The sequence below is a fragment of the Nomascus leucogenys genome, chromosome 21 (assembly GCF_006542625.1).
Source record: "Nomascus leucogenys isolate Asia chromosome 21, Asia_NLE_v1, whole genome shotgun sequence".
Lineage (NCBI taxonomy): Eukaryota > Metazoa > Chordata > Mammalia > Primates > Hylobatidae > Nomascus > Nomascus leucogenys.
The window spans coordinates 23,135,762-23,153,943 of NC_044401.1; the positions used below are offsets into that span (position 1 = coordinate 23,135,762).

Consider the following 18,182-nt stretch of genomic DNA (forward strand, 5'->3'; position numbering starts at 1 on the left):
AAAGTCCCCTTTTTCTCCTTTGATAGCAATTTGACATCAATACATTTTCACAAAATGTTATTTTTAATAGAATATCTTTGACTGAATAAAGAATAAAAAACTCGAAGTTTTCCTGTCTGCCCAGGCCCTTTCAACATTCAGGATTTAGACATTCAGTAGTATCTGAAGCTTGGCTTTTCCATCAGAGATTATGGGCTTTCAGCTGTCTGATAGAAGATTTAAAGGAATGAGATAGTGGGATATAAAGAACTCAGCGAGTCTCTAAGAAAGTGAAAAGAATGAATATCCAGTGTCAGGATTCACGATTCCCTGTTTTTAAAAATAAAACCCTGTAGTGGCAACTTTTGTTTAACTGTGGAATGACATGCATTTCTCATCTTTCATTTTTATTTTTTATCGGAAACTTGTACACTTGACCCTTGTGCAGTGTGGGGGTTAGTGGTGCCAACACCTTGTGCAGTCAAAAATCTGCTTGTAACTTTTGACTCCCCTAAAACTTAACTACTAGTAGCCTACCATTGCCTAGATATCTTACTGATAGCATAAATTGGTTAACACTTATTTTGTATATGTGTTATATACTTTATTCTTCAATAAAGGAATCTGGAGAAAAGTTATTAAGAAAATTATAAGAAAGAGAAAAGTATTTTTAGTATTGTATTTATCAATACCGTAAGTTTACGTCATTTGTTTACAAGTTGAATTGTCCATCTGAAATGGTGGGTAGCCACAGCTGCAGGCCTTGATCTACAATACACATCAAGCAATTCAACTTTTTCTTGTAATGTTACGACGTTTTTCTGTTTCTCGGGAGTACTTGCAGTAGCAGTAGTGGCACATCGTATGGTCCCATGGTGTTATTCAAGGCTTAAGGTGTTGCACTAAACATGATGAAAAATACACAAGAACTGTTGAGATCACTTTTTACTGTGATACACAATTCACTGGAGAGAGGAACTGCTCATGTGGAGATAATTAGCATCGCACTTGAGCTCGTGGCAATAGCAACAGGAGGTAGCACAAATTTTATTACAGTAGTACAATATGTACTAAAGTTAATTTTATTCAGCTATTCCATAGTGCATCTTTAAGTGTTTACATGTCTTGACTGCAAATGGTGGTCTAGAAGTATTTGTATGGGTAAGTTTTGTTAAATTTTAACCTTTTGTAATAGATTTGTGAATATTTTATGGTAGTAGATGATAGACTAGTATCTACATATGTTTTTATATTTGATGCATTTATGACATTCTTAATTCTTTTGATATTTTTCATGTTTTTCAAATTGTTGCAAATCTCCCCCAAATTTTCCAATATCTTTATTGAAAAAAATCAGCATATAAGTGGACCTGTATGGTTCATCCCCATGCTGTTAGGCCAGGCATGGTGGCTCATGCCTGTAATCACTTTGGGAGGCCGAGGTGAGAGGATTGCTTAAAGCCAGGAGTTCAAGACCATCCTGGGCAACAAAGTGACACCCCATCTCTACAAAAAAGATAAATTAGCTGAGAACTGTGGTGTATGCCAGCTTCCCAACTATGCAGGAAGCTAGGGCAAGAGGATCATTGGAGCCCAGGAGTTTGAGAGGCTGCAGTGAACTGTAATTGTGACACTGCACTCCAGCCTGGCCAGCAGAGTGAGACTGTCTCTAACAAATAAATAAATAAAAAAACCTGTGTTGTTCAAGGTTCTCCTATATATTCGTCTAAGCCCTTAGAGGGCTGATATTCCAGAAGCACTTTGTGTGTGAGTTGTCAGGAAGCTCTCTGATGCTCCTGGGCCTTGTCGGTCTCTAGGTTTTCATCCTGCAGCTGGAGGGAGAGAAACACTGGCGCCTCTACCACCCCACTGTGCCCCTGGCACGAGAGTACAGCGTGGAGGCCGAGGAACGGATCGGCAGGCCGGTGCATGAGTTTCTGCTGAAGGTGTGTGATGACCATTGTGGGCACCTCACTGTTAGAGCCATCGTGGTTTCCTCTGTTCCTAAGACAAGTTCAGGCTCAAGGGTTAGAGTTTGTGTGACGGTCCCCATGGGAATATATCCCTGGGTTTCAGGGCAGGGTGGTTCTCATTGCCGTCAGCCAGTACATGGAATTTCTGAAGGAGTCTTGGTGGTTTGCACTTGGAGAAGTGGGTTAAGGAAGTATTAAGTTCATTTCCCAAATAACCTGTTTTCATGTACAGTTCAAGTTCAACAGGAAGAAAGAGAATTCAGTGACTCCTGTAGAGGAAACATGGAAGCTCTGGCCTTGGGCAGCTTCTCCACATCTAAGAAGATGGTTGGCACAGGGCTGGAAGTTGCTTAGGCAGAACGTAGCCAGGGATCCTTTAGTTTTTGTTGTTGTTGTTGCTAAAATTCCAGTGTGACTCATTTTCATCCTGGTTATATGGCAGACTATCTCTGTACCCCCTGCATACAGTTACCAGAACAGTAGTAATCAGGAAAGTTCTTGAGGATTCCTTCTCTAGGGATTCAGGTGGCTTAATCATGTGCAGGTTCCTTGGCATCTTGCTGCTGAGAAAATCTGTCTTTTTTTTTTCTTTTTTTTTTTTTTTTTGAGACGGAGTCTCGCTCTGTCGCCCAGGCTGGAGTGCAGTGGCGCAGTCTCGGCTCACTGCAAGCTCCGCCTCCCAGGTTCACGCCATTCTCCTGCCTCAGCCTCTCCGAGTAGCTGGGACTACAGGTGCCCGCCACCACGCCCGGCTAATTTTTTGTATTTTTAGTAGAGATGGGGTTTCACCGTGGTCTCGATCTCCTGACCTCGTGATCCGCCCGCCTCGGCCTCCCAAAGTGCTGGGATTACAAGCGTGAGCCACCACGCCCGGCCCCGAAAATCTGTCTTTGAGCAGTTAACATTGATGGGAACATAGCCAATCCCTAGCAGGAGAGGTTGTTGAGGAAAAGAACGTTAGATGGATAGGAGTAGTTCCATAATTCAACTTTGTACTCTTTCTTAAAACATGTAACTTAATTTCCTTTAGCAATAAAACAATAGTTGTTTTAAACGATTCCAAAGATTCTACCAACCTGACACATTTGCATATACTTATTTTCTTGTGTCTTGAAGTTATAATTAGTCTGTTTCTTACTCAATGCCTTGTGTGTTTCTTAATTTCAAAATCCTTACCTACCTCCCAGTAACTAAGGGAGACAATCTTGCTTTTTAGGATGGGTGCCTATATTATAGGAGACTTAAATAAATAAACCACAGTAAAGGTAACCTTACTGTTTTTTTTTATGCTTTTAGTCAGTGGTCATCAAACTGTGGCCCATGGGCCAGAAAATCTGGCCTGCTGCCTGTTTTTGTAAGTAGTTTATTGGAACACAGCCACACCCATTCCTTAATGTACTGTGTTCACACTACACCAGCAGAGCGGACTAGTTGCCACAGAGATCACATGGCCCGCAAACCAAAAATATGTACTGTCTTTCCATTTGGCTCTTCACAGAGTTTGCCAGCTTCTGCTTTTGTTGCACCATGTTTACATAGATTCATGGTTGGCTGTCTTTAAGACTAAGCCATCTATAGTCTCGGAGGTCAGGGCTGAGTTACTCAGGCCGATGACCTGGCTACTTGCTCTGCCCGAGAAGGACAGGCTTCATAGTGGCCTTTAAGTGTAAAGGGTATGGATTCTTTGTATTGTTGCCATGCCCATTAAACAGTCAAGACAGAGTCCATTAGGAGATGCACTGAGTCTCCTGGACGGAGAAAGACCATGTTGTGCAGTATTGTTCAAGTGTGTATGTGTATGTGCATGTGACTTTTTTTTTTTTTTAGACAGAGTCTCGCCCTGTCACCCAGGCTGGAGGGCAATGGTGTGATTTCAGCTCACTGCAACCTCCGCCTCCCGGGTTCAGGCGATTCTCCTGCCTCAGCCTCCCGAGTAGCTGGGATTACAGGTGCCTACCACTACGCCCGGCTAATTTTTTGTATCTTTAGTAGAGACAGGGTTTCACCATGTTGGCGAGGCTGGTCTCGAACTCCTGACCTCGTGATCCGCCTGCCTCGGCCTCCCAAAGTGCTGGGATTACAGGCGTGAGCCACTGCGCCCGGCCCACATTTGAGCTTTTAACCAGTGGGCCTCTTCAGGCGAAACCTTGTGTCAATGCCCAAAGATGAAATAGAAAGGCTTAGTGGCTGTGGTTGAAGGATGGGCATGGGAGGGTGACAGTGGGGGTCTTGGAGCCCTTATCCACTTCTTTCCCCTACACCAGTGGCAGCCCATGCAGTTCATCTGCAGACCCAGACTCCCAAGATGAGATCACCCCTGTGATGGAAACACCACTCTGTGGCTCAGGGATCTGACAGATCTGAGTTTGAATTCAGCTGCTGTCACTTATTAGCTGTATGTCCTTGGTCAAGTTATTCATCCAAGTCCCAGTTTTCTCTATTAAAACGGAGATCATGATATTTACCTTGCAGGCTATGAGGATTGAAAAATACTATTTTGCTGCCTCCTTTACAATAAATCTTTAGGCGGGGTGCGGTGGCTCACACCTGTAATCCCAGCACTTTGGGAGGCCGAGGCAGGTGGATCACCTGAGGTCAGGAGTTCGAGACCAGCCTGACCAACATGGAGAAACCCCATCTCTACTGAAAATACAAAATTAGCTGGGCATGGTGGCTCATGCCTGTAATCCCAGCTACTCAAGAGGCTGAGGCAGGAGAATCACTTGAACCCAGGAGATGGAGGTTGCAGTGACCGAGATCACACCATTGCACTCCAGCTTGGGCAACAAGAATGAAACTCCATCTCAAAAAAAAAAAAAAAAAAATTCTTTAGAGGCAATATCTGTATGTCTGTCTTAGTTTTTCTGTTGCTTCTTGTCAAATTACCACAAACTCAATGGTTTAAAACAACATAAATTCATTATCTTATGCTTCTGGAGGTCAGGAGACTAAAAGAGGTCTCACTAGGGTTGCTGTACTGCATTCCTTCAGGAGGCTGTAGGGGAGAATGTTTACTTACCTTTTCCAGCCAGGAGGGTGGGGCAAATGTGTATGAAATGAATGAAATATAGTCATGTGCCACTTGACATTTTAGTTAACAACAGACTGTGTATGTGACAGTTGTCCCATAAGGTTATAATGAAGCTGAAAAACTCCTATCACCTAGTGTTATTGTAGCCATTGTAAAATGTTGTACTGCTATGCATTACTCACGTGTTTGTGGTGATGCTGGTCTAAACAACCCTACTTCTTTGCTAGTCATATAAAAGTGTACAGTTGGGCCCTAGGCTCTCCCATTCACTTACCATCACTGACGGGCTCACCCAGAGTAACTTCCAGTCCTATGTAGATGTACCATTTCTTATTGTTTATACTGTATTTTTACTTGTCCATGTTTAGATATATTTAAGTACACAAACACCATTGTGTTACAGTTTTCTACAGTATTCAGTGCAGTCACATGCTGTATAGGTTTGGAGCCTAGGAGCAGTAGGCTGTACCATGTAATGTAGGTAGTACACTATACTACCTAGATTTGTAAGTACACTTTGATGTTTGCACAGTGACAAACCACTTTTCTCAGAACATAACCCCATTGTTAAGTGACGTGTGACTGTATACGTGAGAGTCTCACCCAGGCTGGCACAGAGACACTCAGTAAATGATAGTTATAATTATCAGTAAAGCATTTACTTGAAGTATTGTCAGTTTATTGTCATTCAGGGAAAATTTGCAACTAAGGTAGCTTATGAATATATATCATGATATATTCCTCTTGCTTTGAGGAGAATCTTAATTTTTTTTTTTAAAGCTAGTATTTCTTGAGCTCTTTCTCCAGGGCTCATGGTCTTAACCATTGCACTAGACTGCCTCTTGTAGTTGCAGAGAGATGATGAGATGCCCTCAAGATTCCCTCTTTTCTCCATAGGTAGCTGCTATATGGAATATTTTGGCTTGAGTGGGATTAGGAAGGAGGTAGCTCAGGGCAGGAGTAATTTGGGGAGAATGTTTTGGTCCACTCACTTGGAATAGGGTAGAAGAGGCTCAGCTGCCCAAGAAAATGATGAATTTTTGATTATATCTTATTTTTCAGTTCAAATAAGGATTGTATAGTTTTTCAGTTCATCCCAACATTCACTGAGCCTGTGTTGAGTGCTAGGTGCTTTGCTAGGGTAAGCTCTGAGAAAGACAAGATGGTAAGATACAGACCCTGCACCTGGAAATACTAAAAAATTATCAGGAAGTGGGGGACTGGCAGATAAAATCATGTAATCCAATCACATGCCCATCATTGCCCTAAGAGCTTGGAAGCAGCATCTCTAATCCTCAGAATAATCCTATAAGGTTTGGGGCTATTAACCTTCATTTTACAGATAAAGAAATTGAGGCTTTGGGCAGGTAAGTTGCCAGATCATCAGCCAGTAAGTGGCTGTATCTGTGTGACTCTAAATTAAAGCTCCTATTCTTAACCACTGAAGCATGCAAGAGGGAGGAAGCAGGCTTCCCAGGCACAGGATGTTACCTTCCTTGATCCCTGCATCAGGGCAGGGTAGTCTCGGGTGAGTCTAGTCTCAGCTTGAGAATGAAAAGATAGTGACTTCAGGCACCGAGAGCCTCTCGTGGATCGTGGTTAACAGTGACAGGCTCACGGACACAGAGAAACTAGACTAGCTGCACACGACATGAGCCCAGCATATAGACTGTGCCCTGAGGTTGTGGTTTCTGGAATGGAGAACTGAGACTCAAAGCCCATATTTATCTCCCTGGAATAAAGAGGACTGAGAAGGAATACTTATTAACTTCTCTCCCCTTTCCTATTCCTTCCTTTAGCCGGGTGATTTGTTGTACTTTCCCAGAGGAACCATTCATCAAGTGGACACTCCTGCGGGGCTGGCCCACTCGACTCACGTGACCATCAGCACCTACCAGAACAAGTAAACACTGCCTCCCAGCTGGGCGTGCTAGGACAGCTCTGAGTCCTGGCCTGCAGCAGCCACGTTCACGAGGGACATAAGGGAGTTGGCCCCTACCTCCTATGCAAACCCCAGGGTTTCTGTCCTTTGCTGACTTCCGCATTCCTTTGATATCCCATGTATGTGACTGGTCCCTCTGGACTTGCTCCTGGGGACATCATGAACCTGACTCTATGTAGGACGTGGGGCGTTGCCCAAATAGAGAGTCCTATAATTTGGAAAGAAAGAGACTAGCTGTGGGTACATCAGTGTGTTAGTGATGCCAGGCTGGGCTCGTACTCTCGCTCTTTTTTTTAATATGATAAAATATATAGAACACAAAATATACCATTTTAAAGCATAGTTTGACATTAATTACATTCACACTCTTGTGCAACCATCACCACTATTCATTTCTAAAACATGTTTATTCCAACAGAAACTCTGTACCCATTGAAATCTCTTGGTCTCTTTGAGGGTTTCTCTTTTAACAGTCCATGAAGTTAAAGTAGGACAGGCAGTCTGGAACAGCAGGAACTAAAGTGCGTGTGCTGACAGCAGTTCCAATTAAAATCATATTCATTTCAGCTAGTACCTCCTCACTGGGTGGCATTGCTGTGTGAGTTATAACCAAAAAGCAGCAACCTTGCTGGTCCAAATCATATTTAAAAATACTAATCATGGCCAGGCGTGGTGGCTCACTCCTGTAATCCCAGCACTTTGGGAGGCTGAGGCGGGTGGATCGCTTGAGGTCAGAAGTTTGAGAACAGCCTGGCCAACTTGGTGAAACCCCGTCTCTACTAAAAAAAAAAATACAAATATTAGCCAGGTGTGGTGGTGTGCACCTGTAATCCCAGCTACTCTGGAAGTTGAGGCAGGAGAATCACTTGAACACAGGAGGTGGAGGTTGCAGTGAGCCAAATCACGCCATTGCACTACAGCCTGGGCGACAAAGCCAGACTCTGTCTCAGGAAAAAAAAAAAAAAAATACTAGTCATGAGTTAATGTGTTAAACAAATATGTACTAGACATTGTGTTTGTTGCTGGGAATTCAAGGATTTTATTGAAGGGGTTTTGAGAGAGCTTATACTTTGGAAGTGGTTGTAGGAGAAGAGATGGTGTGATAAATTCTATTGTAGGTTTGTGGAGGAGACTCTTGGAGCATAGAGGAATGCATTTAGCTAAGTAGGGGCATTAGAGAAGCCTTCAGAAATGACACCAATGCTGAGTGAGTCTTAAAGGATGAGTAAGTAGGGGTGGGTCAGCAGATCAGAGTAGGAGAGGACATTCTATGTCCGAGGGATGGCAAGTCACCTCCTACCTTCAAGGCCAGAACTTGCAAAACAAGTTAGTAAGCATACCTCTGCTTCTTCATCAGACTTTTCAGTGTGAATTTCACCTCTACATTTAAAAGACTTACTGGAGGAATTAGCTGAGGCCTGGCCCTAGTTTAGTGCTATGTTTCCCACAAGTAGAAGGCCCAAGCTTGTTTTAGGCTTCCATTTTGAAAAATGCCCTCATCACTGTGGTTAGGTAGGTTCCTTGCATCTTAAGGGACAAAGTCGCCAAAGCCAGCTCAAGAAGTGCAGGGTCACTTGAGGGAGTGAGTCCTAGAAACTATAGAAAGGCCAGGCTACAGAGAGACTGGAATCAGAAGTCCATTCTGGATTCAGAGCAGTTCTGGACCGCAGAGTTTGGCCCTTTGAATATCCGTGCATCTGCTGGTGTCCCATCGTTAATGTTTCTCGGTATTCCCTTTCTGTAATTCTCTTTTCCATTTCTCTTGCTGCTACCAACTGGTTTTCTAGCGACTGGTGTTTTCTCCCTTCTGTTCCTTCTTCATCTTCTGTTTACTCATAACATTAGGCCATCACCAGTTGCTGCTCTGACCTCCCTCTATCTCATTGACCCTATTAGCTTTTGCTTCTGCTAAGGACCTGACTCACTTTCTGTTTCCCAATCCCAAGAGTGAAGAACTGGCCGGCTGCCCCTGGGTCCTATTCATTTCTTCTCCTTTCAGCCTGGGCTGGGAAGAGCTTCCTAAGTTACAGAAGTTGCCTGCTTAGGGTTGTGGGTGGGTACCATGATCAATGTGTCCAGGCTGGATTTTGACCTGTGTCTTGGTCAGTGATGCTGGAGCTAGAATGAGAAGATGTGACTTGAGGGCCATTGCTCCCCAGAAATGATCCTGTGTTTTGAGCCTAATGCTCCTTCAGGTACCATGTAAAGGTGAATATTTGGGGCCTCTTCCTAACACCTCTCAAGGTAGCATTGTTGGAGTGTTTGGGGGTCTGCTGCATGTTGTTGATTTGGTTGTTTTACCAAAGTGAACCCTTCAAGAGATATTCCTAAATTGTGGGAAGTCCCAGTATCTATTCTGACTCTTAGAAGAGCACTATTTAACTTCTACTAAATTCCTCCATGAGCTGTTGCTGTATGACTTCCACCTACATAACCCTGCAAAGGAAGCACATACTTTATGGTGCTGAGAGATCTGCATGTGCCCTCCAGGTTGAGACTCAATAAAAGATGTAGGGTTGGATATAACATTAAGTCACAAAGCAATGAGGCTGCCAGGTAGTAGATGTCCTGGGAAAAGTGTCTCTCATGTGGCTTTTGTCCTCCTTTGCAACTTTTCTGGGAGGGAAGCGTAATAGTGTTAATTTTGCTTACTGAGTGAGAAGTAAGTCATACTGTGAATTTCCATTTTCCACTAGCCAGCAATTTGAAATCTGCTGGTGACACAGGAAAATTTTAAATAGCTAAGAAATGTTTAAAGAGAGCATCCCCACAGAGTGCGTTTCTTACACCGGCACACACTTAGGAATGAGCCAATTCCAGATACCCCAGAGAAAGCAAAGGTAATTGAATAGGGATGTTTGTCCCTAGATGTTATTTTTAGTCACTGGCTTCTATCCCCTGGTAAAACCACTGCTAGACATAATTGTTTTGGAATTATTGGTGGTAGATATTTTATTCAGGAGTGGCATCCCTTGTAAGGGACAAGGAAAATGGAACATACAACTGTTCAAATAATTACACAATCCAGAGATCTTGCTGTTACCCCAAATTTCTGTTGTATTTATTGCACATAAAATTTGGTTTTAGATCCTATAATGACTGTTTAAATTTCCTACAAATCTCCCCTTATAGACACTTTTGTTAAAAATTTGGTCCGTTGAACTTCCTGTTTCATGAAAGTCTGTGGTTTTCTGAGAGCTTTTAAGGGAAATCAGTATTGAAGCCTAGCTTCCCACTTTTAACTTTGCAAGTGAGTGGAATGGGGAGGGAGGAAACAGGGTGGTTGATGAAGGTCTTAGATTTCCATGCTGAGTCATGTCCAATTAATGGAACTCAAAATGCCTGGACAGGGAAGCCATAATCCAATTTGTAGCTTTTGGCTTTACTAGCAATAAGTATTTTATGTGTATTTCGTATGCACTCACTGTTTTGGCCTTTTTTTTCCCCCTTGGTGCATATCCTAGTTCATGGGGAGATTTCCTTTTGGATACCATCTCGGGGCTTGTATTTGATACTGCAAAGGAAGACGTGGAGTTACGGGCCGGCATACCCCGGCAGCTGCTCCTGGTAAGGAGTAAAGGCAGGTAGGAATGAAGGATGGTAGCTGTAGCCCAGGCCAGCTGAAGTCCTACCTTAAGGACCCCAGGATACTTCTTCCCACATGAGCCAGGCTTGTCTACTGTGCTGCACTGCTGAGCTGTGTGACTTGCAGAATGAGTGGAGTGCCGTGTGTTATGTGCTGATCCAAAGAACTGTGATGTACAGACAGCTCTGTATTTCACAGTGGCAGTAGCAGGCAGTGTGAAAATGTTGGTTGAGTAAATGAATAGTATGGCCAGGAGAACTGTAGATTTAGCACACATCAGATTACTAGTTAAGAGAAACTCACTGTACTGGAGATCCTGGCCTCGGTGTATTCATTGGCTGCCTGTTCTTTTATTACATTTTGAAACAGGAGTGTTATTTGATTAGTTTTGAGATGAGTGGATTAGAGCCGAGTTGAGCAAAGGTTGCTTTCTCTGAAGCATTCATCTTAGGACAGTGACCTGCTTTCCAAAAGGCAGAGCTCAGACTGTACCATATTTCCAAGGATCTGTATTTCTAGGCAAAATTCTGAAAATTTTTTGCAAACAATAGGCAGCTTAGAATTAACAGTGTTTATAAGGAAATGATGAGATATCATTCTCAGGGGCTCAGGTTGTCCCTTCCCCTTTGGAATGACATGGATTAATGTCTATACCGGGTGGCTGGCAGTTTTGCAGTCTACTGTGGAGACTGAGCTGGGCAGTAAGTTCTGCTGGCATCTGGGCCAGGACTCACTTCTGTGTTCCTAGCAGGTGGAATCCACAACTGTTGCAACAAGACGATTAAGTGACTTCCTGAGGACACTTGCGGACCGGCTGGAGGGCACCAAAGAACTGCTTTCCTCAGACATGAAGAAGGATTTTATTACGCACAGACTCCCCCCTTACTCTGCGGGAGATGGGACAGAGCTGTCAACACCAGGTGGAGCTTGCTGTTTTCTTCTGGGTGGTCAGAGGCTAATGCAGGATGTTTGCGGTTTTTCTGAGTAGGCTCCTTTTTGAACAGATGGAAAGTATGAAGTGCTTTCGTGTTAATGTGGACCTACATCCATCCTTAGTGTATATGGCCAGATGAGATGTGCTGCACTCAACCTTTAGCAACCTGTATCTTAGAAGTCATTTGGAAAGAACTTGTATCCCAGCCTGATGGGAAATAAGAGCCCTGTCCTTTTGGTTGAGAAATATGTATATTTATAGGTACTCTGGTATTCATAGTCTTCAGGAAGTTTTAAAAATTTGAACATCGAAATAATCTTGTTGGAGTTAAGTCAGGGATGGGTTGTCTTTGTGTTGCTTAAAGGAATGCCTGAGGCTGGGTAATTTATATAGAAATGAAGTTTATTTGGCTCATGGTCTGCAGGCTGTACAAGAAGCATGTTGATGGTATCTGCATTTGGAGAAAACCTCAGGCTACTCACAGTGGAAGGGGAAAGGGAGTCGGCATTTGCAGAACACATGGTGAGAGAGGAAGCAAAAGCGAGGAGAAATGCCAGGCTCTTTTTAACACCAGCTGTCATGGGAACTAACGGAACAAGAACTCACCGCCCCCAACCCTGGGGAATTAATCTATTCATGAGGGATCTGCTCCCTGCAGTGTGACCCAAACACCTCCCCTTAGGCTGCACCTCCACACTGGGGATCAAATTTGAACATGAGATTTGGATAGGACAAACATCCAAATCATAGCATGGGTAAAATGGTTACCATCAGCCAGTGAGATTCAAGAAATGTCCAAGATTATCATCATCCTTCTCCAAGGTGCAGGTGCCTAATTTATGACAGATTTAGGCTGCAAATGAGATAACATACTTCTGGATGGATGATGTCATTGATGACTTCCAGATGGATGATGTCAATATCCTATAGCAAAGACCACCATGAACATACTCCTGAATTCAGACAAAATTTGATTTATTGACTTGTTGCTGTGGGAAGACCACACACCATTGGGGACTGCAGGGCATCTCAGTAGAAGGGTGTTAGAAAAGATTTATAGGACTCAGGTGTAAGTTAGGTGATTCTGGAGAGGGTTCAAGGAAGCAGGGCTTTGCTCTGGATTGGATGCTGTCAGGAAATGGAAGGGATTCTATGATTAAGTCTCCTGAATGTTATCTGGTAGGCAGGAGGAATGTATGAGGCTGAAGTTATCAATGGTAAAGCAGAAGTGGTCACTCATTAGCCAGAGTAGGGGGATGTTTGGTCAGTGTTGTGGTTTGGAATATGTTCTTGCCTTGCCTGAGTTCAGACATGAGTATGTATGGAGTGGTGGTGTTTTGTCTTGACCTATCATGGTCACAGAGTGATCTCTGATGTTAGCATTCTGTGGAATTGCCCGTGTTCAACAGGAGAACACCAAGACCTAGCTGTGAGTGCCAGGCCAGCTTTTTGGCTGCTGTTTTTTCTCAGGGTTGAATGAAAAGAGTATTTTTTACTAACTCTTATAAAACTCTTAATTATGACCAAGAGAGAACCACTGAGATAGATAATCTATAAGGCCCCTTCCAACACTGATTCTATATACATTTTTATCATAGTCTTTGGAGGAAGCTAAGAATTTGTTTTTGATTGTATCTATTCCAAATAGCAAATGTTTTCCAAGCACATGGTTTACTCTTTAGCAGAACAGTTTGCTTATGCACCAGCTTATGGCCCAGACTACTTCAGTGTTTTCCTTATCTTAGCCATTATATTCAATAAAGTGATGATCCCTCATGACTCCTTCCCCACGCAGATGACCCTGTAAGGCTAGTCTGTTTTTATTGGGTATTGTTCCACTAAGTTAAATCCAATTTGGAAAAAAAATTTTTTTTCTGTGGACTTTGTTAGATAGCTTTTATAGGATATTATGCTTGACTTACATAGACTGAATAATTGACCAGGGTCACATACCTAATAATTGGTGGTGGAGTAGTGCAATTTTGAACTCAGGTAGTACTTCCAGAGTCCACGTGTTGAGCAAGAAGCTTGCAGAGGACAGGAACTGGAGGAGTGCGTGTTCTGTGCAGAAAGCACCACAGCCTTATGTGCTATGATAGCCACTGTACTTCGATGGTATTATTTTTGTCTATTTATTGTACTTAAAAACTTACATTGTTATGTATCTAATTCTATGTCTGTCTTCACTGTAAGAATGAGCTCCATAATGATGGGAACCATAATATCAGTACAATGTTGGGGTAAGCAAATTCTTCAGTTGGAGTGTATGCCATGTTTGGATTCACCTGTAAATTGTTACTAAATATGTTTCCTATGTGTATGTGTAAGCAAGTTTGCATCTGCCTGTTGCCTTTTTTGAAGGGCGGCTTTCTCTCTTTGGGGTTTTCTAGGTGGAAAGTTACCGAGGTTGGACAGTGTAGTGAGACTGCAGTTTAAAGACCACATTGTCCTCACAGTACTGCCAGATCAGGATCAATCTGTGAGTATCCAAGAGGGAGGTGATTTCCTCTCTTCTCAGGGTGTTTTTTCACCAAAGGCCTCAGGTTATCAGATTAACCACTGGTCTCTGCCCTTCTCCTTTGGGAATCCACCTGCATTCAGTTTAATGCCACTTCTTCAGATCAGATGATGACCAAATCTCACAGTTCCAATTCCATATTTTCCTGCCCTCATCCTCACAGAACCTTCCTTCATTCCCTTTATGTGGTGATTAATGTCCAGTCTTTGCTTCCCATTCTACTTCAGGCCTTACTGTTCTTGGACAGCCGCAGACCTCATTCCTGAGTTTCCCAGTCCCATCCTCCACACTGTGCCAATCTGTCTATGTGGTTTTGTGGATATTGCATCTCCTTAAACTCCATCCTGTAGATTATGGAGAACAAAGTCTATATTCTGTAACTTTGCTTCCTGCCCAGTGATTCCCCAAACTGGCTAACTGATCATGGAATCAGTTGGAAAGCTTTTTAAAATTATAAATTCCTGGGTTTCATCTGGTCTTGGAGCCTTTGGATTTATGTTTTCATAGAGTTCCCTGTACAGTCCTAAGGACCTTGGAACGATCTCATACCATATGGCTTCACCCCATTCCTCCTAATCAGCTCTCTGAGGAGCTCTCCCATGAATGATCAAGGGGGATGAGAGGGGCACTCAACATGTCTCAACCAAATTGTTCCAGCCGTCAGGGCCAGACTTGGTATATATATATATATCTCCTCAAAAGTACACATTCCTACATCCCTAAGAAAAAAAATAGTGATTCTGATAACCAGTCAGTTTGAGACATTGTACGCTAGGCTAAGATTTTTTTGCCCTTATCTAAGAGGTGACAAAGAATGACTAAAGGCTCTGGAAGAGATGATAAACTGCACTGTGTAACATGGGGAGTGAAGGGAGATAGGGACCATTTGGGAGGGTACTGTAATTGAAATGGAGTTTGTTATAGATCACACAGCTGGTATTTCTCAGGAGTTAATGACTTCATGATGTTCATAAATTGTCAGTTTATACCTAGGAATGTCAGATTTTTTTGATTCAAAAAAGACGGTGCAGGTATGATAAAAAAAAAAACTGAGCTTTTCATTGATAAGTTGATACATAAATCATTGCTTTTTCATTAAATCCTGAAGATGCTCTTCCAGGTAGCACTCCAGCTGTTTTTAACAACTTAGAATAACCTGTGGTGACTAATGAAGTATAGACATTGTGTGGTTGCAGACACCCATCACTTTTTGCCAAAAGGATTTTTTACAGTATTCAATAAATTTCACTTGAGCACCAAGGCTTTTAAGATTTTTCTTGGTGTTGACCTATTGGAAAATCTTCCTAGTACTGACACCCTCAGTGTTGTGTTGTTGATGGCCTAATGCATTTATTTTTTTCCCAAAGGATGAAGCTCAAGAAAAGATGGTGTATATCTATCATTCCTTAAAGAACAGGAGAGAGACACACATGATGGGAAATGAGGAGGAAACAGAGGTTTGTTCCAGCTGAAAACAAATGCCTATCCTGTGACTTGGATGGTGGTTGGGAAGAATTAATTATTTTTGATTTATAGGTAATATGCTTTTTATGGCTGCATTGTGGACTTACCATTTTCCACTACTCACAGAGCTCCTGCATGGGGATGATGAAGTCAGACATTTGATACATGCACACCAGTTTTAAAACATACTAGCTGGGACCTGTAGCCTTATAGGAATGGTATAATGTAAAGCATTTCAAATAACTAATATCACTTACTACATAAATTAGGTTGCCTTTTATATAGAAGTTGGCATCTTTTATGTTATCTAATTGTAGTATATCTAAACTACTCATGAATAGTATCAAAAATAATGATGTATTGAGAATAAATTTACAGGAAAGTGCTACTTCAATGACATAAGTAGTATACATATATATTTTGACTAATTAATTTATCCTTTTTCAGTCTCATGGACTTCGCTTTCCTTTGTCACATTTGGATGCACTGAAGCAAATTTGGAACAGTCCAGCTATTTCTGTCAAGGACCTGAAACTTACTACAGATGAGGAAAAGGAAAGCCTGGTATTATCCCTCTGGACAGAATGTTTAATTCAAGTAGTCTAGTGCCTTTGCAGAATCAAATGCCTACTATTTTATATGCACATATTAAAAGAAAAGCAGCAAAGAAAGACCTGAGCCAAGGAGCGGATGAAATCAAGTTTCCTTACCTGCATATCTACTCTTACCTGCATATCTACTAACATGAGACCTCCCTGTTACAGGTGGTCAGTTGGCCAAATGTACTAATGAGCACATGAAAGAAAGAACAGCAAATTACCAAGTGTCTCAGAAAATGACAAAACCATATTTTGACAAGTTTATTTAATCCAGTGTGGTAGAAAAGGCACAATTCCAATGTATCACTTAGAATTGAATGTCATTAACCTGGCTTTGTTCCTTGGAAGAAACAACTTCTTTAAAGAGCTTCTTTGGCTCTAGAAAAATTTCAAACAATTAAAATAAGAAAAAATTGTAAATTGGTTTTTTACAGTGAAAATATACATACCTTTGTGTGTAGACAAGCCCATGCCCATTAAAATAAAGTTATCCTGTAACATAAATTTTATTAATTAAATAATACTGCCCCACAGATGAGAGGCACGCAACACCTATGGACAAAAGGGAGTTACAGAGGCTGCTTAAAAGATGGAGAAAAGCCTGAGATTGAAGGAGGAAAAAACCCAGTATTTAAAGTCTATAAAAAATACTCAAAATAGTGGGCCTTCGAGTTTAAAATAGTCATTGTTATTTTACATTCTAAAGTGCATATAGGTTGATACTTTTTAAAATATCATTGGAGAATTTAATCTTTATAAAAATAGAGCATTTTTCTGCTTTCTGGCAAAAGTTGGGGATAAAAGGAAAAGTTGTCTTAATGTAAGTTTGACTCCAATTCAGCAGGAAAAAATGCTTGTGAATTGTGCAGTAAAAGGTGGTAATGACTACTGGAAGCTAAGTCAAAGGTGATTTCCTACCTGATTTTACTTAAATAAAAGTTACTTACTTACAATGGGAGTGAAAAACTGGGGTTTCTGTTATTTAGTAGAGAAATCAACTCCACATTTACTTAAAAAGATGGTAAGGTCAAGGTTCAAATGCTACTGTGTTTTAATTTGGACATTGAAATTTCTCTTGAGGCAAAAAAAAAGAATTCATGCCTCTCCTTAAATCTAGGATGAAGTGTCAACATGGAGACAGGTAACCACAGTTGTAGAGTCTTGTCACCTAAAGGAATGTGAGTCTTGTCACCTAAAGGGATGTCTTGGTTAACATGTAACAGTGCAAGTTTGGCCATAGGTTATTTGTACTTTTTTAGTTTGAAGGACTGAGGAAACAAGAGCCACAGAAAATCCTTCTTGTGCCTTATTCCTAACAAAGCTGAGGTCCCTGCCTGGGGTTAGTTACAAGTATAAATACTTAGGAGGTGCGTTCGTTATAAAAGCCTCAGTATAGAAACCTTAAAGTTTATCTAGGGAAGTTTAGTATATTTTCAGATGTTACTAAAAAATTACTCATCTGTTTGTTTGTTTGCAAAAGTATGACTTGACCTATAGCAATCTGTTTCTTTATGCTTTGTACTCATACAAGCATCTAGGTAGGATATTAATAAATAATACAGGATAATAGCATCACCAGTGTCCAATAACGGGCCATCAGGAATAGGATTCACGTTTGGTGGATAGGAGAGAAAATAAACACTTTAGGAAACTTGCTTACCACAGCTGGAGATCAGGAATACAACCTTTCCCAGACATCATAATATTTTCTTTATAGGAACACTAAGTAATGGCAAGAATATTTTGAGCTTTTCCATGGTTAAGAGCGATAGTCTCAGAGGCTGGAGAAAATGTTCATTCTGCTCAGTGATCCAGGAGCGTTGAGGACAGCAGCTTCCTTTCGACGTCCACAAGACAATGACAGATGTGAGTTTCCCTCTTCGCTCTTTCTAGGGATGTTGATTCTCTCACAATATTTCAATGTCCCATTTCTGTGTTTCTTCTCCCTCCAGGGGCTGATTTACAATTATGTGAGTCTTGTCACAATAATTTCCTCCTAAAATAGAAAGTCCAAAAGAAAAGATTATTTGTTCAGGCAGGTGCTTAGCAATTTGACAATTTTCACAAGCTTCTGTTCAGCTCACCATTTCGGTGGATGAATGTGTCATTTACAAAGAAGTCTGAAATGGGAAGCTGAGTTTGAACAGGCTTAGCCA

The 18,182-nt window shown here is 41.7% G+C and overlaps 2 protein-coding genes across 3 annotated transcripts in view; one reads left to right on the forward strand and one right to left on the reverse strand.

The window, feature by feature from the left end:
- Positions 1-17,826, forward strand: part of RIOX2 (ribosomal oxygenase 2) — a 29,271-nt gene extending 11,445 nt beyond the window's left edge. Inside the window, exons 4-11 of one of the 2 annotated variants that reach the window (XM_030801805.1) lie at positions 1,797-1,925; positions 6,783-6,886; positions 10,390-10,492; positions 11,260-11,431; positions 13,836-13,924; positions 15,331-15,420; positions 15,875-15,991; positions 17,744-17,826. In XM_030801805.1, coding sequence (XP_030657665.1) covers positions 1,797-1,925; positions 6,783-6,886; positions 10,390-10,492; positions 11,260-11,431; positions 13,836-13,924; positions 15,331-15,420; positions 15,875-15,991; positions 17,744-17,752 — 813 coding nt within the window. In that variant the 3' untranslated portion in view covers positions 17,753-17,826. Of the gene's footprint in view, positions 1-1,796; positions 1,926-6,782; positions 6,887-10,389; positions 10,493-11,259; positions 11,432-13,835; positions 13,925-15,330; positions 15,421-15,874; positions 16,971-17,743 lie in introns of those variants that run through there. The other variant, XM_030801804.1, reaches the window with a different exon arrangement.
- The window catches only part of CRYBG3 (crystallin beta-gamma domain containing 3), a 137,141-nt gene continuing 135,233 nt past the window's right edge, over positions 16,275-18,182 (reverse strand). Inside the window, exon 22 of the mRNA XM_030801803.1 lies at positions 16,275-18,022. Within this exon, the coding sequence (XP_030657663.1) occupies positions 17,934-18,022 (89 nt within the window). The 3' untranslated portion in view covers positions 16,275-17,933. The remainder of the gene's footprint in view (positions 18,023-18,182) is intronic.